Source organism: Anguilla rostrata, chromosome 3 (assembly GCF_018555375.3).
Source record: "Anguilla rostrata isolate EN2019 chromosome 3, ASM1855537v3, whole genome shotgun sequence".
Lineage (NCBI taxonomy): Eukaryota > Metazoa > Chordata > Actinopteri > Anguilliformes > Anguillidae > Anguilla > Anguilla rostrata.
The window spans coordinates 7,353,755-7,380,855 of record NC_057935.1 but is presented as its reverse complement, the minus strand read 5'-3'; the positions used below and the strand labels follow the sequence as shown (position 1 = coordinate 7,380,855).

General features: G+C 43.7%; 4 protein-coding genes across 18 annotated transcripts in view; 1 reads left to right on the top strand and 3 right to left on the bottom strand.

Annotated features, from left to right (window-relative positions):
• Window positions 1–1,170: 1,170 nt before the first annotated feature.
• Window positions 1,171–7,701, bottom strand: LOC135250010 (RNA-binding protein 4.1-like). Of its 3 annotated transcripts, XM_064325792.1 has the most exons (3): window positions 5,943–7,701; window positions 3,382–4,269; window positions 2,555–2,688 (listed from the first exon to the last, which is right to left on the bottom strand). In XM_064325792.1, exons 1-2 carry the CDS (start codon window positions 6,352–6,354, stop codon window positions 3,401–3,403), a joined length of 1,281 nt encoding a protein of 426 aa, XP_064181862.1. In that variant the 5' UTR covers window positions 6,355–7,701; the 3' UTR covers window positions 2,555–2,688; window positions 3,382–3,400. The 3 variants fall into 3 exon arrangements, with proteins under 3 accessions (XP_064181863.1, XP_064181861.1, XP_064181862.1); XM_064325793.1 differs by lacking the exon at window positions 3,382–4,269 and having other exon boundaries at window positions 1,171–2,688; window positions 5,943–7,277; XM_064325791.1 differs by having other exon boundaries at window positions 2,542–4,269.
• Window positions 7,702–8,177: 476 nt separating this feature from the next.
• Window positions 8,178–14,444, bottom strand: LOC135250012 (RNA-binding protein 4.1-like). 4 transcript variants are annotated; one of them, XM_064325795.1, is made up of 5 exons: window positions 14,119–14,441; window positions 13,511–14,052; window positions 11,781–12,216; window positions 10,031–10,906; window positions 8,178–9,729 (listed from the first exon to the last, which is right to left on the bottom strand). In XM_064325795.1, the coding sequence occupies exons 3-4, from the start codon at window positions 12,190–12,192 to the stop codon at window positions 10,074–10,076; spliced, it is 1,245 nt and encodes a 414-aa protein (XP_064181865.1). In that variant the 5' UTR covers window positions 12,193–12,216; window positions 13,511–14,052; window positions 14,119–14,441; the 3' UTR covers window positions 8,178–9,729; window positions 10,031–10,073. The 4 variants fall into 4 exon arrangements, with proteins under 4 accessions (XP_064181865.1, XP_064181868.1, XP_064181864.1 ...); XM_064325798.1 differs by having other exon boundaries at window positions 12,009–12,216; window positions 13,511–14,444; XM_064325794.1 differs by having other exon boundaries at window positions 13,472–14,441.
• Window positions 14,445–17,404: 2,960 nt separating this feature from the next.
• On the bottom strand, window positions 17,405–22,428 carry rbm4.3 (RNA binding motif protein 4.3). 6 transcript variants are annotated; one of them, XM_064325800.1, is made up of 4 exons: window positions 22,252–22,428; window positions 19,896–20,330; window positions 18,724–19,428; window positions 17,930–18,140 (listed from the first exon to the last, which is right to left on the bottom strand). In XM_064325800.1, the coding sequence occupies exons 2-3, from the start codon at window positions 20,302–20,304 to the stop codon at window positions 18,749–18,751; spliced, it is 1,089 nt and encodes a 362-aa protein (XP_064181870.1). In that variant the 5' UTR covers window positions 20,305–20,330; window positions 22,252–22,428; the 3' UTR covers window positions 17,930–18,140; window positions 18,724–18,748. The 6 variants fall into 6 exon arrangements, with proteins under 6 accessions (XP_064181874.1, XP_064181870.1, XP_064181873.1 ...); XM_064325803.1 differs by lacking the exon at window positions 22,252–22,428 and adding an exon at window positions 22,170–22,239; XM_064325801.1 differs by lacking the exon at window positions 22,252–22,428 and adding an exon at window positions 22,024–22,158.
• A 3,293-nt stretch (window positions 22,429–25,721) lies between these two features.
• Window positions 25,722–27,101, top strand: part of LOC135250009 (RAS guanyl-releasing protein 2-like) — a 38,188-nt gene continuing 36,808 nt past the window's right edge. For 4 of the 5 annotated variants that reach the window (XR_010328845.1, XM_064325788.1, XM_064325786.1 and 1 more), the window contains exon 1: window positions 26,023–26,445. The gene's annotated coding sequence lies outside the window, so the exon portion shown is untranslated. The other variant, XM_064325787.1, reaches the window with a different exon arrangement.

Below are 27,101 nucleotides of genomic sequence, written 5' to 3'. Positions count from 1 at the left end.
AAATATCAAAGACCAAAAATGTCAATAATGTGAGGACAAAGAGTCTTGCTGGAACAGAAATGTTAAAAATGTGAATGTATTGCTTTATTTTAACATCAACACTAAACTAAAATGCACTGGTAGGTGAACAAGTCATGCAGCTCACTGAGAAGGGTCAAAGCGAAAGTTCAGGTGTGCGCATTGGGAGATCTTTCAAGCTAAGATGTGCTTTTAAGTTTGACATCAAAACTTGACATGACATCGAAGTTTGACATGAAACATGGCTTCCTGACACACATTATGTTAGATATTATCATTTGTGAACAAATACACAGCCTTTCTAGGCCTAAACAGCCTTTAACTTACATGTTGTAATTTAACTGAATTTGCATCAAATGCACAACTCATTCAAGCTTCAATTAGAGGGATGCTATAAAAACTCAACTGGTCACCACCAAGATAGAAGCCCCAATTACACACCAAGTTCAATTGTATTAACTACATTCAAAGCAGTAGATGGACATTGCTGCACTAGAGTAATTCTCCATGATCTCCTACCTACTGTACCACACATTCCTGTTTCTACAACCTCAAATTTAATTGGAGGCCAACGAAAGGAAAATTGAGGATTAACTGGCTGCAGCCCAACATACACCAGACATCGATACTTCAAGGTCAAATTCTTCCTGCGAAACTTTGTACCTGGACTGTGTCCAAAAAAATGTCCAAGAGGCCGTTTTCGTTGACAACCCTGACACCTGCTGGCAATACTGTATGCAAGTGCTTCTACTGCATCTGAACAATTTTACATTTTGTACAAACATAGCAATATTAGTAAACATACTGTGGTTGTGAAATGGTGCATAGTCTCTATGACAACATGAACAAAACATCTAAAAGTGGATCTATTTAGTTAGATTATACATGCAAATGCATGTTTACTTTTAACAAGACACAGCCATTTACTTTAGTCATAGTTTTCATGGATAAAAAACGTATTACTTATCACTAGCAGGGTATCAAGGAAGATTGGGATAAACCTTCAGGATGCATTTAAGTGTATGATACAAAATATTCCAGTTCATGAGATGCCTCTAAAGGATATATACATATATATATATATATATACACTGTATACACACACACACACACACATATATATAATCATAAAACAGGACAACTGAACCCATCCACTGTAGACAACTGTTTTATTGAAGAGAGAGAGACTCACAGAAATACTACTCATGATATAGGTATGCTATTGTTCTCAACAAATAGGCTGCTTGTTTGCCTGGAAGGAGAACAGTGCACGGGAAATTATTTTCCTAAAAAGCCTTTCACTTTTTCTCCATGTTATAGGCTGAATTTTCCATGACTATTTACATCATTTGAATAGACCCGGCTTGCATTTCATAAACTGAACAATTCTTTGGGCAAGCTTTTAGGAAAGAACAACAATTGGTCAGTCTTTGTTTTGGTGAGCCAGGAAATTAAATTCATAAATCAATGGTTTAGTCAGACAACATGTCTGCTTGGTGCTTTGCACAATATCATGTTTTCATGTTTTTTTTGATAAAAAGGCATCTCTTTATAAAAGCTGTTCCACGTTAACATAAAATTCAGATTATTTTTGGGAAGAACTACCAAGCAAAAATCTGAGTTCTAAAGGTCAAACGCACAGCTAATGTCCACCATTCGCTACACAGTGTGTTGCCATGATTTTTGCCGTTTTTTTCAATATTGAAGCGAACATATTACAAGTTTTAGCTTGATCGTTTTAGCTTCCAAATCGCCGAAAGTCCAAGCCTCGTTAAACAAGAGACGGTATCCAACTTTATTCGTCTGAAACTTATAAGTTGAGTTGAGTTTTGAAACCTTTCCTTTCACAACTTTTCCTAAACTTCAAGTCTGAATTATGCACATTTCAAATGCTGCCTGTAGAGTAAGCAAATTATATTTTTCTGGAAAACATGGTGCAGCGCTTAACGCCACTTAAGAGGTTATATTTGTCAAAAAATGATCATCGACAGCAGAGCTAGGCACAAAAATGTCATAAAAACGTCTTTGACCTCCAGTGTGTCAGACTGTATGAATATGTTCTAAATTCTCTTGAGAAGATACAGGGTTTTTATAAACGTATCTATTTACACATGCTTATTAGTAGATGTGTGTGCTTTCGGCTCAGAATGATCAAGTCCTGTAAGGACTTTTAGTTACACAATAAAAAAGGACATTGCACTATATCCAGGAAAGCATTGTTATATCGCCATGAGCAAGGAAACTCCCATTATGAACAAAAAAGGACAGTCCGATGGTGAAAAAGAGGTTAGGAAAATTTAACATAGAACATTAAACTGTTGCTACCAAAACCCACTTAAAATACTGTAGAGATAATAAAACATCCGCACTCACACTTTGGGTAAAATATCTATAGCAATCGTTAAAAAGTAAAAAAATTTTAAAAAACAGCCAAAAACTTTTTTCAAAATAAAAAATAAAATCATGCAACCCTGCCACATTTCGGAGGATCAAGACAAAACTAAAAAAAAAAAAAATGGCGTTCAAGCTGATACACGTCGAGACAAGATGGCGCTCTAACACTGCGTCCGTGAAACTGCCGTCCCCCCGAACCGCGCCAACGGCGAAACGCGGCGAGCCGAAACGAGCTCGAGTGAGCGCGCGTTTGCGGGAGCGCGGCGCGGAAAGAACCTGAAAAGAGACAACAACATCGTTTTCAGCTTCCAGGACACGCCCCGGCAGAGGTGCCAAAGCATGCGTCCTCTCGTTTAAAGGCTGCGATTACAATACTGCATCTCTTTATCCTTTCTTCACCTTTTTTCCTGTTTGTTTTCCCAACTTTACGATACTCTCATTTAACTGCTATACCCCCCCCCCCCCCACACACACACACACTTGAACCATAATAGCCGAAGTGACTGTACTCTTGGACTCGATACACTTGCCTCCAAGCCAGCAACTATTTATAGTCTACCGGCCCAGAGCTAGCCCCAATCAGCTGAGAAGCACACCTGTCGTTGACGACAACTGCTATGTGTTTGGTGAGAAGCTACAGGGTGCTTATGTGGCCGTGGCCGTGGCCGTGGCCGAAGGTCATGTTTGACTATTACGTTCCTGAATTATCTGTTATCTGAGATCTAACCAATCTCTGAGCTGTAATTACCAACAGGCTATCTGCGTTACCTCAAGAGTTTTTGAGTAAATTATGTCGAAGACCATGACCGCCAATTCAGTAATGCGAATCTGACATAAATAGTTTGAAGGTCATCAGTTTACCTATTAGTAAAGCGGTTTTGAAGACATCAGTTTATCTAGGAGTGAGGTGCTGACTCCTGGCGAGCTAAATTAGGAGTGTACCCCTCAGAGGTCCTGTAGCAGGCTCACCTGGCAGAGGGGGGGGGTGTTAGTAACCGTAGCGCGCCCGGTCAGCGTAGGGGTCCCTGGCCCGCGACATGTCGTACGTGGTGCTCCTCGAAAGAGACGAGACCGGGGACAGACGCGAGCGCTCGTACGAGTAGTTCTCTCCCTCGGGCGGGATTCGCCGGATGGGGCTCCGGTCCCGTGGGTAGTACGCAGTGCCGGGGGCCGGCGGAGGAGGGAGGGGGCGACGCTCGTAGGGGTCGAGGGCGTTCGACGACAGACGCTCCCTCATGATCGCCGAGGTGGCGGGAGGAGGCGGGGGAGGCAGAGGGACGGCGCGCCGATCGTCGAAATAACCGGCGCCGCAGGGGCGCGCCCGGTACTTCTCGTAGAAGTCCACGACGCCGTACGGGTCCCGCTCGTCGTAGGCCGCCCGCCGCACCGGGTAGGCTGGTACCGCGCCGTAGCTCGCGCCGCCGCCGCCGGCGGTCCCGAAAGCGCCATCGGCGCCGTACGCGCGGGCCATGCTATGCTCCGCCCCCATGCCGTAGCCCGGCGGCACCCCGTAACTCACAGCGCCCTCGAATCCCGCGCCCCTGCCGTACCCGGGCGCGCCGTAGCCGGCCCCCCTGCCGAAGGCGTGGACGGGGGCGTAGCCGCTAGCGAAGCTGGGGTCGCCGGAGAAGCCCCGGGGGAAACCGCGGCCGCGACTACCGCCGCCGCCGAACCTGGGGGGACCGAATCCGTTGGCGCCCGGGCCCATGGGACCCTCTCCGTAGGATCCGTTCTGGTCCAGCGGGCACTCTTTGGACCAGTGCCCCTCCTGCCCGCACCGATAACACCCCGTTCTCTCTCCCATCCCCGGAGCGGTACGCAGGCGGCTAGTCGAAAGCTTCACGCTCATCAGCTTGCCTTGGGGAAAGAAAGACGCAAGACAGTTTGCCATTGCCTCCACTCCTGCTACTGTGCCACTTAACGGATGAACCGTTGTCAAAGACCACATGCCGCTGAAGCGCTTCACTGCTCGACATAAATACAAATTTGGGAGAAATCCTGGTAAAAAAAAAACTGGTAATGAATTACCCCACTTCTAGCACAGTGGCAAAACAAGCAGTTATGTGACAATGTAAAAAAATACGCAGTGTTTGAAAAAATATTTCTTATTATCAATGCTTCCAATGATCGCTAAAAATTTCACAAACTGACACAAAATGTATTTGAGTAAAAATACACATCTGGGCACCTCCATTTTTGGAATACACTTCAAATAAAACGCTATACGATAATCTTGATAAATAACACGGATGCTTTCTCAGGTTTATAAATTTTGTGCATTACTGTTTTTTTGTGGTGATCACACTGGAATCAAATGAGCTTATTTTTCCTAAAATATAAGCTTCATGTCTAAAGGTGGTGAATTTACATGTTACAATAATTCCACTCAAGAAATGAAAAGTTCAAACAATACATTCAGCCTTATGGATAGTAAACCGATGAGTAAATTATCAGTTTTAAACAAGGAGGATACCAAGTCCACAGCGCCATTTAAACAATAACTAAAGGCCATCTTCAGCATGAACCTTAACCCTCAATCGCACAGTGAGCGATTCGGTCGACCAGTTGCCGAAAGTCCATTCATAGCTAGCTGGTTAACCGACCAAACCTTTAATCCAACGGTTTAATGCAACAGTTATGGCACAGTGAATGTAAAGAATATTTTGGTTTGAGGGGAAAAAAAAAGCAAGGCATGATATTATGAGGCTACTGAGAGCCTCATACATGCACTGGCAAACATGACCACATTTCTAGGCTAAAACATGAACCTTTTGGAACCCTAAACAGGGGTGTTAATCTCCAGTCCTGGAGGGCTGTAGTGTCTGCAGCGACCGTAATCAAATCCAAATGACTTAATTCAGGGCAGGTGCTGAAACACACTGAAAACCAGGAGACACTGCAGGTCTCCAGGATGGGTTCTGACACCTGTGCCATAAAATGAAAAATATAGTAACTGTGTTACCTGCACACTTTGGGTAGAGTTTATATTCATATCTTATACTTCTTGTTTATAAAAAAAATGCTGTGGACAAGCAGTTCTCTAGTTCAGCCCACTGAACATCCTGCAATGATTGTAGTTGGCCTGTTTGAAGCTTTGCCTGGGACTAGGTGGCCCAACACTATGTTACGTGACTTTACACAGGTTTTTCATTCACTACATGTACCTGCAACAGCGACAGCCAACGTTAACCTGGTCCTGAGCAACACATCTCCCCAATTACTGAACAAATCTGTCTGGAACCTCTGTAAAACACATATTAGGGATCGCAGTGCCCGATTAGTGTTAGCACCACCCCAGTGGGCACACCTCTACCAAGGTGGGTGACTGGGCCCCTAGCTAGTTTCCCAAACCACAGGAATGTTGATCTCCACACCAGCATCCCTTCGAAATTGCGGGTGAGACATTTCTCCTCGCCTGGGGAGGAGGGGAATGTGGTGGGTCCTTTCTAAGGACACTGCAGAGGACACTGTGGTTTTTAGGACCTTCTATGCCGGGCCACTGACCCTCCCTGTCCAGTCTGCAGATTCACCTTGGAATGCAGTATTATCCAGCCCACTGATGGCCTCCATTGCATCCTCTACACGCTCCATGTGCACGAAGGCGTAGTCCTTCACGATGTCGCACTCCACCACCGGCCCGTACTCCTCGAACTTGGCGCGCAGCTCCTGGTTGGTGCAGCTGCTGCTGATGTTGCCCACGTGCAGCTTGGTGGAGGCCTTGGACTTGCTGCGGCTCAGCTCCACGTTCATGGCCAGGCCGTTGAGCTCGTAGTGGTGCAGGTTGCGGATGGCCTCCTCCGCCTCTGCCTTGTCGTCCATGTGCACGAAGCCGAAGTTCTTCACGATGTCGCACTCCGAGATTTTTCCATACTGGGAGAAGAGGGAGCGTAGCTCCTCCGCCGTGGTGTCCTGGGACAGGTTGCCGATGAATATCTTCACCATGGTGCCAAAGCTTCGTGTTCTGCATTAATGGCAACAGGGAAGAGGGGCGGGCGTTTTAAAAACAAAGACGTCAGAGAAGAAATGTTATTTCAGAAGCTGTGTATGTGTGTGCATTTCATGTCACAGCTAAGGGAGGATTTTTGAGCAACTTGCCCCATTGTGGATCTTTATGAACCTTTAAGGTGTGAGATCAAAATATGCATATAATTAATTAATCTCACGTTAAAGTAAAACAATGATTAGCCTATATGTTGCCTGATTTTATCCATAGGATCTTACACATCACTCCATATCTCACACAACTGCAAGCGAGATGGCAAGCCAGCCACGGTAGCTGGCCGGAAAAATCTATTAAAACTGGTAAGGCTAAAGGCCAACCCACTGTTAATTCAAGGCACTATGTATTTCAAGATACCCGTCCAAATAAATAAATAAATAAACGCTGAATAAACGACCTCCATCCTTAGCAGATGTAGCACTAGTCTGAATCTGAAGAGTAACACGTTTGCTAATGATATTATTAGCATCTTTACGTTAACTTCACAGCTACTTTAAACGTACTTTCGGCAGACCGACAAAGAAATTACCAACGTTAGAAAGATAAACTATTTAATTCCACAATACATATCAAGAAACCGTAAAGATGCGCATTTATGATGTATTACTACAGGGCTAGCGTATGCTTCAGCGAACTGGGTCGATAAGAAATCGCTGTTCAAGACCAAAGGTAACCCGTCCCATTTAAGCTAGGGGCGATGACATCCTGTTAACGCCACTCGTTATAGCTCAGGATACCGTTATGCCCAAGTACAGACAAAGGAAATAAGGGCCGCTTTTTGCACACACATAGTAGTGCATCCGGATAGAGCTCACAACGAACATGACTTTATAACATTAACGTTCTCGTCCGATAACGATTATGCAATTTCTAACAAGTACCAACAGAAAATGTGCACACGTAAAATTACGGGGACGTTCATTATAAGTCGCAGGACATCTAGGTTACTCACCTGCTTCCTAGCCAGCTAACGCAAGTGCAGATCCGTTTAACAGCTAGCTAGCTAAAACGGCAAGCGAATTTAGTTTTCTTTTTAACGGTGAGCCAGGCGTACTACTCACCCTGAAAAAAATGCTTGTATTGCATGCAACATATATAATCTAGTGTGTCATTAATTTTATTTCATTAAAAGGGGTTCGTTTCATACCTTTTAGTCAGTTGCAACTACATCCACAGGACCAAGTTATGAAATGGCGTCGGCTACATGCTAGCTGAGAAGCCACTGGCTGCCAGTCCCCTTTCATGGAACGAGGAGATTGGAGGAAATCCAACAATGTATGTCCCGCCACTACATACTATATACTGGTTAAATTCTGGGGAACAGTGACAGGGGCTGGTGTTGTATGTGTTTGTACCAAATTACGGATATGAAATATATACCAATACTTTTCCCATAAACGCGGAATTTTCATAAACATTTTTTTACTTCATATTGCCACCTTAAGGTAAAGCATTTACTACTGTTGTTAATATTAATATACACGTATACAGAAACACATACAATGGAACATGAAGTGTGGGGTTATAAATATGCTCACCACTGAGCATTGATATGAACACTCTTGCAGGTTACTTAGGCTACTGCAATTTCTTTTCTCACCGCCACTAACCACCTGTTCACCAAAAAGGGAGTCAACATTATGTGATGTTTTGTCATTGGAATATAGTAAAACGCATATGTATTCGGACAGTGACGTTTCCCAATGACAGAGGAACTCCAGGGCCCAAATGCAAAAACATGATGAAATAGAGCCAATTAACCAAGTAAGATTTTCACCAAAAACTCTGGTTTATTAAAAAAGGCAACATACATAAAAATATACACATTTGTAACCAGTTTATAAACTATTTGCAAAGCACAGAAAGTAATTTTAAATCACCCATCAATAGGAAGGTCACATGCTAGCCCTGTAGTCTGAAAGTAAAAAAACGACCCTGAGTTAAGGCTGACTTAATTCAAATCAAATGTGGTTAGCTGGTACACTTGTGCAGAGATCATGGTTTGTGGATTATACTTTCAGGAATGTTCTGAATATCAGACTCTCAGTTCTCTTTCTTAAACTGCAGCATTCACAAATGACAATTTCAGTGCGTAAAAATGAAAGGACAGCTCCATAAATTATGCACATATGCCACACCAACTTCGGAAATTTCATTAACGTGTATTCGGAGCAAACTTGTCATTCAATCAAACTTTATTTGTAACATCTGTACATTCATTTACCCATCACTGCCCTTTAAAAAAAAAAAATTAATAAAGGTCAAAATCCCCTGCTGATGGAATTCACCATCTTTGGGGAAAATACACTTGATTTCTGACAATTTGCACCTTTGGTTATACAGAAGCCACCATCTAAACTAGATTAAGCAACGCTATTTGGCAGAAAGCCATTTGGTGTGAAAGCCAGGGGCATTTTTTACAGAACAGTAACAGGTCATGCAAAAATCTAAAAGATCTGTCAAAACATACACATATGAAAAGCGGCATGTCTGGTTTGAATACAACTTCGCCCTTTATTTATTAGCCCATTATATTTTGGTTAACCTGAAATGACCTTATTTTAAGAAAGAGTAATATGTACATGCACTTCCAACAACTGCTCACATTCAGAACAAAACAAACTAAAAAAAAACTTTTCTTGGAAATTACAATTAATTCTGAACTATAGCCCAACATTACCAACAAGCATCGGTCTTCACGGTTCAAAAGTTTTGATTCATCAACCACTTTTATACAAAATAACAAGATGATCTGTATCCTTCAGAATATAAATAATTTTTAAGTATTTTACAGTCACAGCCGTGACGAAATACAATCGCTTTGTGCCACAAAATTTTTTAAAAATGTGTGCTCGTTTATAAAAAAAAAAAAGATTCTTGCCAAGGTGTTTTTTTGATCAGAACAGCAAGCAAAGTGCATGAACACAAATAAAACTGCAGATATACTAACTACATCTGGAATTCAAACAAAACGTTAATGACAAGACAGGTAATGATTGCACCCACAACAATTTAAGCAAATTAATATATTTACAAAAATTACAGAAAATTCCACAGTGTATGAATTTGTCTGCAGCGAGCCAATAGAAAGCAACTAATCCCTTATTCTCTAAGTAAATGGAAGTTATGTCTGTTTAGCTGGTTGAGAGATGAGTAAATCCAGTGTTGGGAATGAAAATGAGGGAAAACCCCTTTCCCGTCCCCTCGCACCGCTCTTGAAACTCAGCTGGGAGGTTTCGTGAGAGTGTTCGCTTCTCGACATGCCACGCGAGGTTGGGGAAACGGTTCCAAAGGCACCACCCACAGTTTACGCAAAACTGAAAAGAGAGCAGACCACACTCGCATGAACCCCCACAATCTGTAAAGTGCACACCCGCTTTTTTTCTGAAAAAACCCACTACTCCCGGGAGGGAGCTCGTCTAAGTTACATGCAGTAGCGTGTTCCTAAACCCTGAAAGTCGTTAGGAACTTGTCCACAGCCCTGCCTATTCCCAAACATAAATCGGTGTGCCACAAACGACCTGAAATATATTAGGTTTCCACTGTTCTTACTGTGTAGCAATGAGACCAAGCAACAAGAACACAACAGTTAGCATAGCAACAGCATCTAGCTCTCACCTTGCAGAAAGAAGGGGGGGGGACGGATGGGGGGGGGGGCGAGTTAGTAAGCATAACGCGCCCGATCGCTATAGGTGTCCCGGGCCCGCTGCAGATCGTACGCGGAGCTCCTGGAGCCGGAGGAGCCGGGGGAGAGGCGCGAGCGCTCGTACGAGACGCCGTCCCCCGAGGCCGGGCCTCGCCGGACCGGGCTCCGGTCCCGCGAATAGTACGAGGAGCCGGAGGCCGGCGGAGGGGGCGGCGGACGGCGCTCGTAGGGGTCGAGGGGCAGGCGCTCCCTGGAGATGGCGGGTGAGGCGGGGACGGAAGAGTAGGCTGAGGGCAGATGGCGCTCGTCGCCGTAGCTGGCGCCGGCGCCGTACGGACGGGCCCGGAACTGCTCGTAGAAATCCACGCCGCTGTGGCGCTGGCTTTCGTAAGCGGCGGCGGCGGCGCCGTCGGGGAAGACGTTCTCGGCCCTGCCGCCGTACGGGGCCGGCGCTTCGGAGCCGTACGGCCCCGGCGGCCCGTAGCCAGGCCTGTGGCCCATGGGAAGCGAGGACGCCTCCCCCGCGTAGCCCCCCCCTGCCCCGAAAGACGAGCCCCCGTAGAAAGCGGGCGCTGGCCCCCTCGGAATCCCAGGACCGCCGGGATACCCCGGCCCGCCCCTGCCGAACCCGGGAGCTCCCTGGGGGAAGCCTCTGCCGCCGCGGAAGCCGTAGCCGCCGCCGCCGCCGCCCTGACCCCCCGGCCCGACGCCGTAGCCGCCGTTCTGAGCCAGGTGGCAGTCTTTGGACCAGTGCCCCGGCTCGCCGCAGACGAAGCAGCCCGCGTGGTCTCCCATGCCCGGGGCAGTGCGCAGGCGGCTGGTGGACAGCTGCACGCTCATCAGTTTGCCTTGAAGAGTGGGAAGAAGACACGCAACAAAAGGGTTGGCTTTTCCCAGTGACACGCACGTTTCCCCTGCCTCCAAACAATCACAGCGCTGCTTTGACCTTGCAAAAAAAAAAACAAAACTCCAGCCTGCTTATTCTCTGCATGTTTCTTGCCATCCAAAATGGCTAAATGACCACATAAACGGTGATAGTTAAACCCCTTCTCTCTTAATTTGGAATGGTCAATTTATGCGCATTTGAGCTCACCGCTGCAAACTCAACCTGTGTGAATTTGGGGGAGAGTAGACATGGAATGTACGGCCACTTCTCATTTCCACTCCGCAGTCAACCAGCTTGCCCTGAGCCAGATGACACTTCCATTAGGGTTGCCAGATTTAGGTTCTCTCAAACCCAGACAACATGTACAGCTGGATGCTTCATTGCAAACGAGGGAGGAGGGGGGGGTTAGTGCCATCAGAACAGATCATAGCCTAGGGGTGGTTGAGATGCGAATTCATAACAATAAATTTATTTCAATCAATTACTCGGACAGGACATTACATTGTCCGGTCAGGTCCACAAACTGGACCTGTACAAATTCCCTACACTTCATACGTAGCAAAGTACATTAAACCTTGCAAAGTACATTAAATTAAATGTACTCATAAAACTGCATTTCAAAGATTTTCATGAAGAAATTCCAAACATGTCTTAGGGAAAGGTTTCAAAGCAGCATTTCCTATCCAAGCAAGGCAGCGCCTAAAACATCACCCTATGAAGCACTGTCCAAGCCAGGACTTCATAACTGGTGATTCTTTGTAAAACAAACAAACAAACAAACAAAAAACCTCAGATCCAAAACCTGGGAGCCAATCCTATCCCGTCTGCAGATTCACCTTGGAATGCAGTATTATCCAACCCACTGATGGCCTCCATTGCATCCTCTACACGCTCCATATGCACAAAAGCGTAGTCCTTTACGATGTCGCACTCCACCACCGGCCCGTACTCCTCAAACTTAGCGCGCAGCTCCTGATTGGTGCAGCCGCTGCTGAGATTGCTCACGTGCAGCTTTGTGGTGGCTCTGGACTTGCCGCGACTCAACTCCACGTTCATGGCCATACCGTTCAGCTCGCGCTGGTTCAGGTTGCGGATGGCTTCCTCAGCATCTGCCTTGCTGTCCATGTGCACGAAACCATATCTCTTCAAGACATCACACTCGGAGACTGTTCCATATTGGGAAAAGACAGAGCGAAGCTCCTCTGCCGTGGTGTCCTGGGACAGGTTTCCGATGAATATCTTTACCATGGTCACGTCAAAGTGCTCCTACTCCTATAATGAAGTCGAAAATAACAAATACATGTATAAAAAGTTGCTGTAAGAAAGATGCTAACTTACTGGCCCAAGCGTGGTAGCAAAGTTAAGTTTTTGGAATTAACGATTGTGAAAAATCAACAAGTTGAATCTAAATATAACTTCGACTGACAAACGTTACAGCTAAATTATCGCATGTACTTACCGTACGAATACTGTACAGCTACGTGCATATTATTCCGCCAAGTCAATTATCCATTTACTGTATAGTTTAGTTGTTTTTATTTTATCTTTTACAATTTTTATTGCAATAATTCATCTCAATATGCATAATCAATAATTAAATATAATTCACTTGCATCGGAAAATATACATTCATGGCAATATATTTATAATAGTTTAGTTAAACTTTTTTTTTTTTTTTTTTTAATAAGTGGCCATCTGGCTGGTATTTAGATATGGCCAACTTGTAAGCTAAATTTGTCAGCAAATATTTCTCATGACAAATTTGGTGATGTAACCCAGGCAGCTTTTAACTGCGGCCGTTTCACTTCTGATACGCACGAAACTTACCAGAAAGCAAAACGGGCTTGTCTCGAACTGAAAAAACGAAACCAATACCGAGTCTCTGCAAGTTGTTTAGTCAGGGATTAGCCAACTAGCAGCTATGCAAACTGCTGGCTAACGTCAATAAGGTTACACCATTTTTTTATATTCGCACTGTAAATAACTTGGCTAAAAGTCACAGTGAATGATTAGCCAAAGTAGCAGCGATCGTTGGCTATCACTGTGACGAGAGTGAGTGCTTGCTCAGGACTCTGAAGCTCGCAGGAACTCTGAGCCACCATCCACAGTACCAGCTAGCTAGGCCTGACGGAGATGAGGCTACTTCCGTAGCGATGTATGACAACCAGCGCAAAGTAGTTAACTAAGCGAAGTTCCATAGTCTAGCTAACTTAATACCCAGGTGTAGTTGCTAACGTAATGCTAATTAATTATGTACATTATTATTTATCATACCAGCAATCCATAACTAAACAACACTGAACGTAAAACAAAACCAAGCAACTAGTGGATAGTCTATGCGACAAGCTAGAGAGTAACACGGCTTGCTAGCTAGTTTGTTGGCAATCTGAAGTTTGACGTCAGCAATATACTATACGTTAGGAAACTATTTTTTTTAACCAATTAAGTATAACGCTAACTTTCTGATCAATCTAAACAACCGACAGTACACGATTTAAGAATTTAAATTATTACTGTGGACACATACCTTGATATACTGAAGTACCGAACCAGCTCTGTCACTTACCAGTATCGCCAGCTCCACTGCTAATGAATGAAATTAGTTACGAAATGGCGTCGCTGTCAAGGGAGATAATCTCCCAGGTCCTCGCAACTTCCGGGAAGTTCTAGCAACTGGAAAATGAGTTGCTTTTTACAGTCTCTGGTTGCTCAGTTGCCATACCGCTTTCCAAAGTCACCATTTAAGAACTCACAAGCACAGTAAATAGGTGCTAGTTTTCTTTTCAAGATTCACATCACCCACACATGTTGCCACTGCTGACCTGTGATGATTCAGTCATTTTGCACCAGAACCCACCTTACAGTTGCGACAAGAGAATAAAATTAAGTCAGGGCACAGGTTGCTCATCCACAAAATATCTCCCTTGCTCCACTTTATACAATGCACGACTTCCGGCTGCAGCGTCTGCCCCCAAAGTACTTAAATTCAATTCCAGTCCGATGTGTTTATGAAATGGTTAACAGACACTTGGCAGAATGAAGTCTCAGGGTGGTATGTGCATTTTCTGCTATGGAATCTTGCTGAGTAGATCTTAGCTGAAATTAAAACTGATAAACTGGCTCTACTTTTTTCTTGCAGGTGTATTGCTCTTATAAGCACGTGCAAAAGTTCACACAAGTTGAAATCTTTCGATTTCATACACGCGCTATGAGCATACAAGCAATTTCGGCACTCCGTAGCTCTAGTGTACACTACAAAGATTTACTTGAAGGGAGGGAAGAAACACCTAGATCGCCGAGTGTAGGTAACGTTTAATCCAATTTTCGGCAAGAACGATTTCCGATAGAGCAAGCAAAACGAGACCGCTGCGCACTTGGAAAGCATATGAATAAACCTAGTGAAATTATGCTGTACCCGTACAACCAGCTTTGGAACTACTTGAAGTGTATTCACTTGCTTTAGACCAGGAGTGTACAATCTTATACGAACATGGTAGGTCGGTGTGGGTGCAGGTTGTTTTAGGCCAGCACTACACCTGATTCAACTGATTAACCAATCATCGTCTTCAATCAATACGCTGAATCAGGTGTCTTGGTGCTGGGTTAAAACAAAAACCTGCACCCCACACCGGCCCCTTTCCAGTAAGATTGGACATCCTTACTCCAGACTATGAATCAACTGCCCCTATACCAGCCATTGTGAAGCCAGCTTGTGGGAAGCCTTTATAATCTAAAATATTTATCGTTACATAAAAAGAGGGGACCTTCACAATCACAAAAAATATTAATATTCGCAGTGAATTATGCCTTTAAATAAATTTTCAAAATAGGCCTCCCCTTTAAGAACTGTTCCAGCACAGTTGAGTGTACGGTGAAGTCATGGACAACCAGTTTCAGTAACTCTTTCATATTCCTAGTAACAATACAGCATGTTGTTAGCCGTTGTCAGCTGCAAATGAAATGCTTAGAAAAATGAATTCCCAGAGCACATATCTGGTCCTCAGGGAACGTTACATTCACATTATTGACTTTGGAGTCCTCAAAAGCCTTGTAGTCAACACGTCACAGTAAGATGCCCCTGGTGTTAATACATGCTGTATGTAAAAAAGAAAAAAAAAAGAACCATTACCCTGAAGCCCAGGAAAAGAGTCTTGTGATGTCTCTTCCCAAGGTGAAGAGGAACCAAACAGGACTAAGCTGAAGTTCCAGAACATCAAGGTGGGTCACTTCTGTTTAGCTGGTGATTGATCTTCTGCTGCAAGCAAAACTTGGCAATTTTTACCTGTGGCACAGACCCCCTGCAAGTCTTGCAATCCACTGCATCACAGGGCACGTTCACTCACGCAAGGGCTGTAAATTTGGCCCCTGGAGCTTTTTCCACGAGAAACAACACCTGGTTCACTTCCAACATGAAGGAAAGTGTAAAAAAAAAAAAGAAGCTAACAGACTCTTGACATTGCTCCAACACTGTACTGGTACATGAATACAGTCAACCAGCAGGATTCTAAAGGGAATTCTCCTAAATACACAAAATAAAACAGGAGTGCCTTGAAATACTTGTATGTCACATGGTTAACCTCCCAACCACATTAGTTTGTTTAAAAAATAAATCAACTGACAGCGTTTATGGGTTTTAGCATTTTATTTTGGAAGAGCATATTCACAAAATACATTTAATTCAATGCAGTTTTCATAACCGTACTAAAAATTAAACAGGCATCCAATAGCCCCCCCCCCCCCCCCCATGAGGTTTTCTACAAAAAAAAAAAAAAAAGAAGTAAACTCACCAGCCAGAAAAACAGCTGATGTTTCCAAGCTGTGTACCTGGTTAATTTTTTTTCAAACTCACCAATGTTTGATGAAATTGTAAAATAGATTCCTTCAGCATTCTTTCTATAAACTCACACATACAAAAAAACTGCACCAGTGGAAATATTGTATATCATCACAAATACAAAAGGAGTTATGGACTGACTAGTTAACCACACAAGTTCAAAAATGTAAGTAGCATGCACAATTAAATCAATCAAGCTGATGTAAAGACAAGCATTACATTGAAATGAGTCACAACCCACTGGAGGGAGGGGGGGGCTCAGCATTTTTCCTAGAGTACAATATGGCTCCTTGCAAAATGAGCCAAAAGGACATGTACGGTTTAAAAAGTGGACTAGCGAATCATATCCTATGTACTAACAGACCAGCAGGCACTAAGCAACCAACCAGGACTTGTTTGACATTCCTATTCAAATGAAAATATTGTCAATGCTAGTGTGGTTATAAAAGTTTAGCTTCAAAATGAGTACCCCATTTGAAAATAAGGCCACAGCAAGGTCATAATTCTAATCAAAGGAATAAACTCTTCACTTTGGTGCGTTCTGACATCACTTAAAGTTGCAAACGGGTTTTACCATAAATTTCAAAGAACTTTTCATCAATTCCTGAAGTGTTTATTAGTCTACTGCTAACCCAATACAGTACCACTTAAAGGACCTGACCCCTTCTTCGTCTAGTGCAAATATATTTTACTGCCTCTGTGGAACAAGGTTAGAGGTAGAACAAACTTAATCTTAAACTTCCACCAATGTGTATGTACAACCCCTTACACTCCATTAGTAGCGATGTTAAAATGGAATAAAGGCCAATTTTTGGATAATCTCAGTGCATCCGGACATTACAGAGAACCACAATGGTGACCTTGCAGAGACAAGATATTTTCCAGGATCCCACTTTATTTCAACCTGGACATACCACCCTCGAAAATTTCTTGTAGCAGAGTTCTAGGACCAGGATGTTTAAACTTACCTTACGACAGCAATTTTCCACCTCTCTGCTGCCAACCCCCAAACTCTCCTGTTACTGAGGACACCAAGTACACAAAGCTATTCTCAAAAAGTTATAAAATGAGTACACACAAGCGAAGCCAGAAAGGCCAACTAGGACGCAACCAAGAGACTTCACTGAAAAAGTTTGTTCATGATGAATTTCGAACTGAAAGGTTAAACGAAGAGCATCTTCGGCAACACGGACGGACAGGGCAGTGGGAGTATTCCGGTTTGGGACCAAGCAGCACGTAGGTATCGGAATTTACGAGAAAAATCAGCGGGAAAGGGGAATTCATTTTGTGTTTTCACGCTGGCAACAGTGATTTTTTGAAAAAATTCACATCGCAAACTGGAGGGTCTTGCCCTTTGGACCTAATTGGTCGGGTCGCTTTATCTGAAAAGCTGTAGATTTGGAGCCTCATCTTTCCACGACATTGTCAAATCAGGTAGCGGGAATGTCATCACATTTTAGAAAATTAAAATGAGTCCATGCAAAAGTGAAAAAAGCCTGCAAAATGTCTATTTCTTTTTAGGAAACACAATATTAGCAAGGGAGCACTAAGAATGGCACTAGGACACGAAGCTGAAAGCCGTTTAGAGACGGGAGTGGGGAGTTAAATAAAAGTTCAAAATAAGGATTCAGTTCAAACAAGTTTATTTAAAAGGCTTTGCACTTAAAGATCTTCTGTAATGAAAATAAAAACGTACATGTCCTCCCTTTGGGGTATTACGGTGTGCAGCTTTAAGTTCAAAACTAACATACACATATGCAACACATCACACTTGCATTTGAATTTTAACTGCTGCGCTATCAGAGTCGCCAAGCGCAATTAAGAGTACCGTCCCTTCGCAGGATGCGACAAGTCTTGAGTACGCTAAATGAAACGGGTTCGATTTTTTTACAAGATTGCCAAAGTATTGGTTATTTTTTTTTTTTTTTAACTAATACACAAGTCTCGAAAGTGTTGGAAGTTACAACCGTTCCCTCTTGCGATTAATTTATTTTCGTTATACATTTGCAGTGTTAATTAGAACTGAAGAGCGTGGAACGCCTTATTTAGAGCTATCAATTCAATATTATATCCAAAATTTGTACAGTTTCCTAAATTACATTTCCTTCTGTTTGAAACGTCAGGGGCTTGGACAATAAAAACAAGTAGTAAAAAACAAAAACAAAAAGAAAATAATGAAATCGGTTACAGTTTAAGCAAGTTGACGAAAACGAACGAGCGTAAAAGCGTTTTATAGGACGGGTGGTCCGCACTAGAATTCCTTCCGTAAGAGCCGGTGTCGAACGAAACGCGATCCGCCACAGACGAGGTGGTTTTGCGCCGCGTGCATCAGGAGACGACGATCTTGTCAGATAACTTAAACCTGGAAAGAGAGCAAATCAAACAGGTCAACCGCCTTTTACCACTCAATGGAACACGCGACCAGCAAATAGTCATATTTGCAGAGTAGGCATCGCAGTAGTGGGCGATCATTTTTGATTTTTAAAAAAAATCTTAGCTTCTAGCTGCTACGCAGACATGGATGTAAATTTGATTAAACATATGATGCAGACCTGATTTTACTGATCGAATGGTTTGAACGCACACCACACCGACATCCCTAGTTGGAAGGCTCCAACAAGATTCAGCCGAATATTAAGTGCGACTAAGTTAGATCTTAAAATCATCTGTGAATCTCGTTAAGCTTTTAGCTCATAATTTTACACATTTAAGAATGGAATGCATTTATTCATGACCAATCCAGGTCAGGAACTAGCCGGCTGGTTCTTCCCCCACACGAAAGCTACAAACAGAACATCAGTGCAACGGAACCAGCCGTGTTGTCCTTGTATCCGAATGCCATACGCTGTAAAGGCATCTCTCGTCGGCTCACAGCAGCTACTGCATTGAAAGCGAGCGCTACACCCACCTCTAACCATTCCGACGCGACGGCAACCTATCCTCACCTTGAGAGAACGCGCCGGGGTGCGGTTAGTACGAGTAGCGTGCGGGGGGTGGCGGCGGCGGCGGCGGCACCCGGTCGGCGTAGGGGTCCCGGGCGCGTGGCATCCCGTACAGCGGGGTCCTGGACATGGACAGCGGCGAGAGGCGGGAGCGCTCGTACGAGTACCCGTTCCCGGCGGGGGCGACGGGCGCAGGCGGCGCCCTCCGGATGGGACTGCGGTCCCGGGGGTAGTACGAAGAGGCCGGGGGCGGGAGGGGCCGACGCTCGTAGGGGTCGAGGCCCGAGGGCGCTAGGCGCTCCCTCATGATGGCGGAGGCGGGGGGCGGGGGGGGAGGCGGGATGGAGCTGACGCGCCGCTCCTCGTACGAGGTGATGCCGTACGGACGGGCGCGGTATTTCTCGTAATAGTCCACGACCCCGTAGCTATCGCGCTCCCGTTCCCGGTCGTAGGAGGCCGACCGGTCGGGGTAGGGGGCTCGCCTCGGGGGAGGTGGGGGCGGGGGAGGAGGGGCAGGGGGGTACCCGGGCCCGTGGGATACAGGGTGACTGAAGCGCCCCCTGAAGTAGCCAGGTGGACCTGGCTCAGGCCCATCCCCGGGAAAACGAGGGGGCCAATACCCTGCTCTGTCTGGGGGAGGCTGCCCATACTCTTCCTCCTCCTCACCTCTAGGTCGGCTCTTTGAGATTTGCACGTGAATCCGTTTGCCTTTAAAAGAAACCAATGTTACTCATGACAAAAATGAAAGATGTTTGAACGAAAGATACCCTAAAGATCTGGACTTTGTTCACACAGCGGTAATGAATACTTGCACAATCACTTGCCAACCTGTTCCTCACATTTGGAAGGTAAAAGGCACCATGGGGAGACGCAGCATGTTTTGAAAAAGCCCACCTACTCAGAAGCAAAGCTATGACACGTCTGGATATCCGCATGTCCTTGGGGACCTCAACCCCAGGACTTACCATGGTTTTCAAATGAAATGCCTAGTTCCTACTGGGCATGCCCGTCTTTAATCTCTTCCAATAATAAACAAATCACAGCACACCTCTTTATTTCCTTTTTTTTTTTTTTTTAAATCAAGGAAGCTGAACACAAGCAGACCACCTCTCAAGCACCAAACAAATCTGTTTTTTTTTTTCCCCACCAATGCAAATCTGCATCCTTTTGCTTACCCTGGAAGTCCGAATTGTCTAAACCCTTGATGGCATCCATAGCCTCTTCAGAATTGGCCATGTGAATAAAGGCAAAATTCTTGATGACCGCACACTCCGTGACCGTGCCGTACTCCTCGAACAGGGCCCGGAGCTCGTCGTCGCAGCCCTTCTCCACGTTGGCCACGTGCAGTTTCACCGGGCCCTGGTTCTTGCCGTGACTGGCCTCCACGTTTATGGGAGTGCCGTGCAGCTTGTAGAGGTGCAGGTTGCGGATGGCTTTGGTGGCACTCTTGCGATCCTCCATGTGGACGAAGGCGAAGTTTTTGATGATGGCGCACTCCGTTACCGCCCCGTACTGCGAGAACAGCGCCTGGAGCTCATCCGTGTCCGCCTCCTGGGGGAGGTTACCTATGAATATCTTCACCATCTTTATCGCGGTGATTATCGCTGAGCCTAGAATAGGGAGAAAGAAAGGGTCAAAACTTTATCCCAACCAGGGAACATTTAGGAGTGGAACCTTTCCATGGAAAAAGTCTCGGGGAATTTCAGAAAGCAACCACTCCTGAACTCTCAAAAAAGCTTAACACTAGCACTAGTTGTACAGCGTGAAAGACAAATCAATTTACTACACAAATTTTGTATAAAGTATTGATCATTAACAAATAACCAGTCACTTATTCTAATCAGTAACTACCTAATCAGCAATCAATCAATTAACTAACTGCTAACTGGCGAGATCTGCCATTAAAACTGCCTATATCTCTTGGTGAAAAAAAAAAATATATAAAACATTTCCCCTTGAATGTGTATTTATGACCTATCCAGATGTTTAAAACTGTTGTGTACTGTTATTTTTCGGTCCAGTAACTAAAACAAGGCAGTCAATGTTAGATGTATGTACACTTGGTAACAAACTGTCAGCATTTACAAGGTTGACCATAATAAGTTAATATTTAGCTGAAAGCCTTTCCTGTTTGCTGATCTGGTACACTACAGCCTACAAAACCAGCTGAAGATGGAAAACTGCAGTAGCTCAAGTCTGCTACCCTTTCATCTACTACTTTAAAATATCAGCAGCGGTCAATAGTCAGCAGAGGTAAAATAGTCTCTACAGAACAAATCTATGTCCACAGATTTTGCACAACACCCAGGAGCTGGTGCATTACAGGAAGCAACTAATGAGGAGTTTGAGGTCATGTTTAATCCATGTTTGATCCTAGGGTATGCCTGAACTGCGACAGAATTGAATTTGTAACCTCGTGCACCAATCATAGTTTCTTAATAAGTCAACCCTTAACTTGTTTTAATGACTCAGTGCATGAGCGCCACATGAAAACTTGACAGACCAGAAATACTAGTTAACTAGTCACATTTCCCAATCCCTAGAGCCCGTAGCTTCAACAATTCACCCGTGAACGGAAGCATCTTAACGTTCAAATGCACTATTTAGCAGTCTGTCCGCTAAATACAGTCAGGCAAGTCACCGACCGCAAAGTTAGCTATAGTTTAACTACTACTAAATGGATCGTTAGCCATTAGCCAACGCCCGCTAGCTACACCGTTTCCCGCGGAAATATCTGGCCAAGCACAAAGTTAGCAACCAAATGAAAGTAACGTTACCAGTAATTTCAAGCGCTTGTGCCGTTCCAACTCCCCAAACTGTGGCGAGAAAGAGCTAACATTAGCAACTTAGAGAAGTCGTCACAACGAAAGTAAAACAAATTCCTGTTGCGCACTTTTCTTGCTTGCGAATGAATTGGCTCTCTTTAGAACCAATGAATTAAGCAACCCGCATTACCAAGAGTTAATCTTAAATTACCCAACATAAGCTCACGAACAGTATAATTAATATACTGTACACAACCTAGCGTTATATGGAATTTCCACTGCCGACGTTCATCCACAAGCGCAAACATACCAACTGCAAGGAAGCCGTAATGAATGAGCACGCCAGTTACCACGACACTCTGAGTGTAGTAGGCCGCGCGCATCGTGATAAGTATCAAACTATATTCTGTCTTTCCCCGCGCTAAAGTACAGCAATTATAACAATTCTAGCATAACCGGGCCGCTTGCTAACAGAAATACGCACATATCAAGTTATGAACGTTACGCCAACGAACTCAAGAGTGAAGCCCAGGCTCACCACAGCAAGTTAGCCGATTAGCTGGCTCGGCAACATCTGCTCACCTACCGGCATACCTTGCTGTATACAGAACTTTTGGTCAAGGGGAACCTAACTATGACTACTCTTCACGCTTTGTTCGTTCAGACACCGAAGCAAATACGTACTGTATTAGAATACCCATCTTAAAATGCTTCGCGGTAAAAATCCAAGAAGCACACATTTTAGAGAAATATCCACCTCCCTTACCTCAGCCTTTTTAAGTCGCACGAAATAGAAAATGGCGGATCTTCTTCTCTTTACTTTCAGTCAATCCTATAAATCCCACCCCTGGAAAGCTTGACGACTGTTGATGGCGCCCGATGATTTGTTGATAGTCTTGTCTTTTCGAGGAACTTGACCTATCAGCGAGTTATACTCTCGCGCTGAAAATCTGTTTGGCCAAAAATCTGGTCTTTTATTCTTTCAACCAATCACCATCATTAGAAACTCACGCTTTCGGTTTCTCGTTGCTATAGGTAACTGTTTGTTTATTAAAATCATGTAGCTGCCCATTCGCGGGGATTAAAACCTGCGTTTGTATTGCTTTCGTGTTCTAAAATCAAATCACAAATATATTTCTAAAGAGAGCCTCAGCTAACACTCACTAAATATTTTGCAGTAACATTACATTAAGTACATTAATATACTCTAGGATTACATTAATTTCAACGAACTCGGCAGTGACTCTGTTGGCTTTTCCGGAAATGTAAGTAAAGGTACATGATTGTGCTGCCATCTAGTGGGAATTTATATTTAAGAAAAAAACAGTAGGCTTATTTATGGCAGAACTTTTTAATTAATCTTGCGCCCATTGGATCTTCGTGACAAACTTGTCTGGATGCACATCAGGAAAAGAAAAGAAAAGAAAAGAAAAGAAAAGAAAAGAAAAGAAAACGCTTTCACAGTTAATAAAAAAAACCCGAAACACAAGAGCTCAAAATTCAGTTATAAGTTATTTGATTACAGGGTATGCAGTCGCAAATATTTAAAAAGGTCCCGTTGTGCAGCTCTGCTGCCTCTAATGGAATAGCCTGTATGGGGGAAGCCACAGCACAGTGCCTTAAATGCAAGTGTGTGTGCGGAGAAGTGTGTTAGCGTGTTACTTCAGTCCAACTGGGGTCTTTAAACAACATGGATGGAGACATGTAGAAGAGTGGTTGTATACCCCCAATGAGCTGTAGACTTCCATTGTTGTCAACTCTTCAACTGTTGTCAGTGCTACAGTTATCAAATAAATAAACAAATAAATAAAGCACACTTTATAGACTTTTGTTGGTCAGGAAAGGACCGATCATTTTCCAAGGGGAAAAACCTATTTACACATTCAGTTATTTTCTTCATTTTAGGACATGAAGTAAAATCTTAATAAATTAGTTAAAACAACTGTGTATTGCTGTATGATACAGCCATGTAAGCAATTGTAGTTTTTAAACATTAATAGTTAGTTTATTATTAATTTATCAATGGTGCGGTAAATGTTTGAATCTGGCAACATTTGGTTGATCCCTATCAGTATCACAAGGAAGGAAATTCTGGGTGCCCGTGGCCCTAAACAACTGCATAGAGTGCCTATACAAGTGGCCAGCTCTAGCTGCCAACAACCATTGTCCAAACAACACCAAAAATGAATGCTGTCCCAGGCCAGAGGTTGAGGGAAGACCGTTGATGTCTAATGAGTGTGTAGCTGTGAAGACAAATACTGAGATAGAGGGGAATTGCTGCAAAACATAGAAAAAAGGGTTCTGAAAGAATTTTTTTTGGGTTTGTCTTCATATGGGAACCCTTTTTTAGTTCTTTACGGGACCCTCTGGTAGGTGGGAAATGTGTGAAAGCTCCCCGATTGAACCATTTTGCCTGGCATAGAACCCTTGAACTACATAGGGTTCTCCTACGGCAGGGCTGCCCAACCCTGTTCCTGGAGATCTGCCGTCCTGTAGGTTTTCATTTCAGCCCAAACTTGGCACACCTGATTCCTCTAATTAGCAGCTCAATGACATCTTTGGCTGTTGAATGAGGCATGCTTTTCTAGGGTTGGAGTAAAAACCTACAGGACGGTAGATTTCCAGGAGCAGGGTTGGGCAACCCTGCCATAGGGGAACCCTATGTAGTTCAAGGGTTCTTTGTCAGGCAAAAGGGTCCAATCAGGGAGCCTTCACACCTTTCAAACCAAAGAACCCTTTCAGAACTTGCTCTGTTAAGACACAGAGGAGTCTTCTGGAACCCTTTCTTCTGAGAGTATGGACCAAGACAGGGCAAGGCGGATCCTCTTCTTAAGATAGCATGACCAAGAGGCCTGTAGCTCCTCTTCTCTCACTCATTCTCTAATTATAAATTTCCTTGTTTTTGTGGATCATGGATTAAACCCTTGACATTGTAGGGTGTTTTCAGGCAGTGCATTCCAGTGGTTTCCTGATTGCATTAGGCTATTCTCAACACTGCCCAACAACCTCTGGAGGTTGTTTCCATGGTTAAAATGCATGTTTCAGAGAATCATGTAGCCATCTTTGAAGCATCTGTCATTGGTAAGTAGGTTATAGGCTACAGCTCAATTTCACTGGTGCAATTGTATGTGAGCCCATTTAAAAAAAAAATCTCCATCGCATCCTCAAAGGTACAAGCTCTGTTTTTAGATGACTGGGAGCGGTTTAATTAGAACAACATGTCTACATACCATGAGAGGAAGTGAACCATGTTTGCAAATGGTTGAACAATGACTGTTATGGTAGCTATATACATAGGCTATCAATTCATCCTTATACTGTTAGTTTGGCCTCTGCATTTCCTTAATTACATTACATTTTTTGCGCTTTTATCCAAAGCGATGTGCAATAAGTGCATCCCGAAGGTCACTGGACGACTACAAAACACAAAATACTCATTATGTACCAGTAATCCATAGCCATGAACATCAAGTCCAGTTCACACAGTAAGCATAGGCTAGGTCTGAAAGCTATGACAAGTCAACCTAGAATGAGGCTTGATGACAGCTTAATAGCTAAACTAGTCTGAATATATAAATCTGACTCAGGTTATGCTTTGACACATTCAAGTTTACCTTGCCTTTCTAAACCGCACTGGTGGTTTTTAAGCTCCCAAGCTATATCATTTATGAGCTGTATTCTCAGATCCCCAGAGTGAGCACCAAACCTGAGTAATCGATGTCACTTTGAACATATGACAGACCAGGTTATTTTTGTCAAGATCCTGGTGTGAAGTGGCATTGAAGGCATATCGTTATTTGAGTTCTCTACAACGCAGTCTGATGATTTATGCAAAATCACAAATCACTTTGAAGGGACTGACACAATTTTTTAATTTTTTAAAACCAGATAAGATGTTTGTTGTAGGATTGAAGATTCAATATTCTACAGCTGTCATCAACTAGAAAAAGTAAGTCAGTAAGTAGCATGAATAAGCAACAAACAAAACAAACAACTAACAAACAAATAGGCTAGATTTAAATGTGTGGGATAACAGTGGTCTTTTGTTGAAGCAGTAGGTTCGGTTCATAACTAAAACAATTTTGATAGATAAATACAGACCGTGCCAATGCTGTTCCGCCTTCGGAGCTTTGCATACCATAACAGTGCTATCTGTTTCGGGGGTTTAAAAAAATCTAGCGTGCGGATTATGTTATGCAAACGCTTCCTGAAAGATAATTCCTCTTGGTCACTGTACTGATACATTAAAACGTCCATATAGCCTGTACGTACTATAGCCAATAGATAGACCCGTGGATCTTTTTTTAAATACTATCATAATATTGGAAAACTCCAGAAAGTAATCGGCCGATCTGACATGCAATGAGCTTTAAAATAATTACGGTTACGAACCTTAAGTAATTTAAAAAAGCATATTACCCAATAGTGGTTTATTGCGGAGCCCGTTCAACTGCGAGGCTCCGCCAATAGGCGGGACCCGGATACTCACATTGCAGGAGAAACGGGGTGCAATGACAGGTGAGTAAAACGACTCGAACATTACTCAAGAGAGGAAGCGAATACAGCAACAGGCTTTTGAAGTTGTGCCGCTGCATACTATTCACATGTAAACAATGCGTGATGTTAATGGCAGAGTTTACATTTTTTAAACATGGTTTCTCAACCTGTAGCTACCCTCATCACAGAGGGCTTAAGAGTAATATCACTTTTTAATTGAAACATGTTTTTAAATAGGCCCGCTTCATTTGGTTTTGTTGCCTATAAAATAAGCCATTACAAGAAGACCTCGGTGGAAGCATCCGGAATCTTTTTCGTTCCTGCCTCATCAGTCTGTTAAACCTATATAGCCTTCTTAGTGTCGTTGGTCGGTAACGTATTTTCAACTTCAAATTTGCGTTCTTGCGCGCCCGGGTTGGACTGTTTCCTGCAGTGATTCGATGGGAATGTTCAAACTTTGAAGGTAAGGTTTCATCAATATGGTAGAGATGTGCGGCAGTGGTGCAGCAGCAGCAACCGCTGCAATGTTCACTTGGATGTACCTTTACGCATGAATGAATGAATGCTCCTAAACTGGATGCGTCTTTTCGGTAGTCCCCCAGAATTCGTCTTCTGCATCAAAAACTACACGTGCCTAATTGTAGAATTAAAAGCAGATGACAGAAGTCAAATAACATTAAAAAAATTTGTTTACCGCTGTCGACTCGCGCTGGTGTTCCAGGGTGCGATATGAACTATGCGGATGCCTTCCTTCCTCGCGCACTAAAGCGTTAGGCTAATTGATAGTTTTTTTTTTGCAACAATACGAAATGGCTCGGCTCTCGTCACCCCGTCGCAGCAGACGAGGAAACAGATAGTTAAGATTTCCTCAGCTGATTTGAATGCATAATGCAGAAGCGTCGCTCGAAATTTCACGTTGAGCTGTTCCAAGGTGTCAATTTTATTTTCTCAGAATGCGGACATAGATGAAGTGTGCATTCCTACTGCTCGTGCAGTGCTTACGTTTCGACAACCAGTTTCACCGGTTTTGAATGATAAACAAGGGTATCTTTTTATTTCAATAGAACTGTGCTTCGGAATTTGAGTTCTGTCTGTTCCTGCGTTTGGCAGTGATTACCT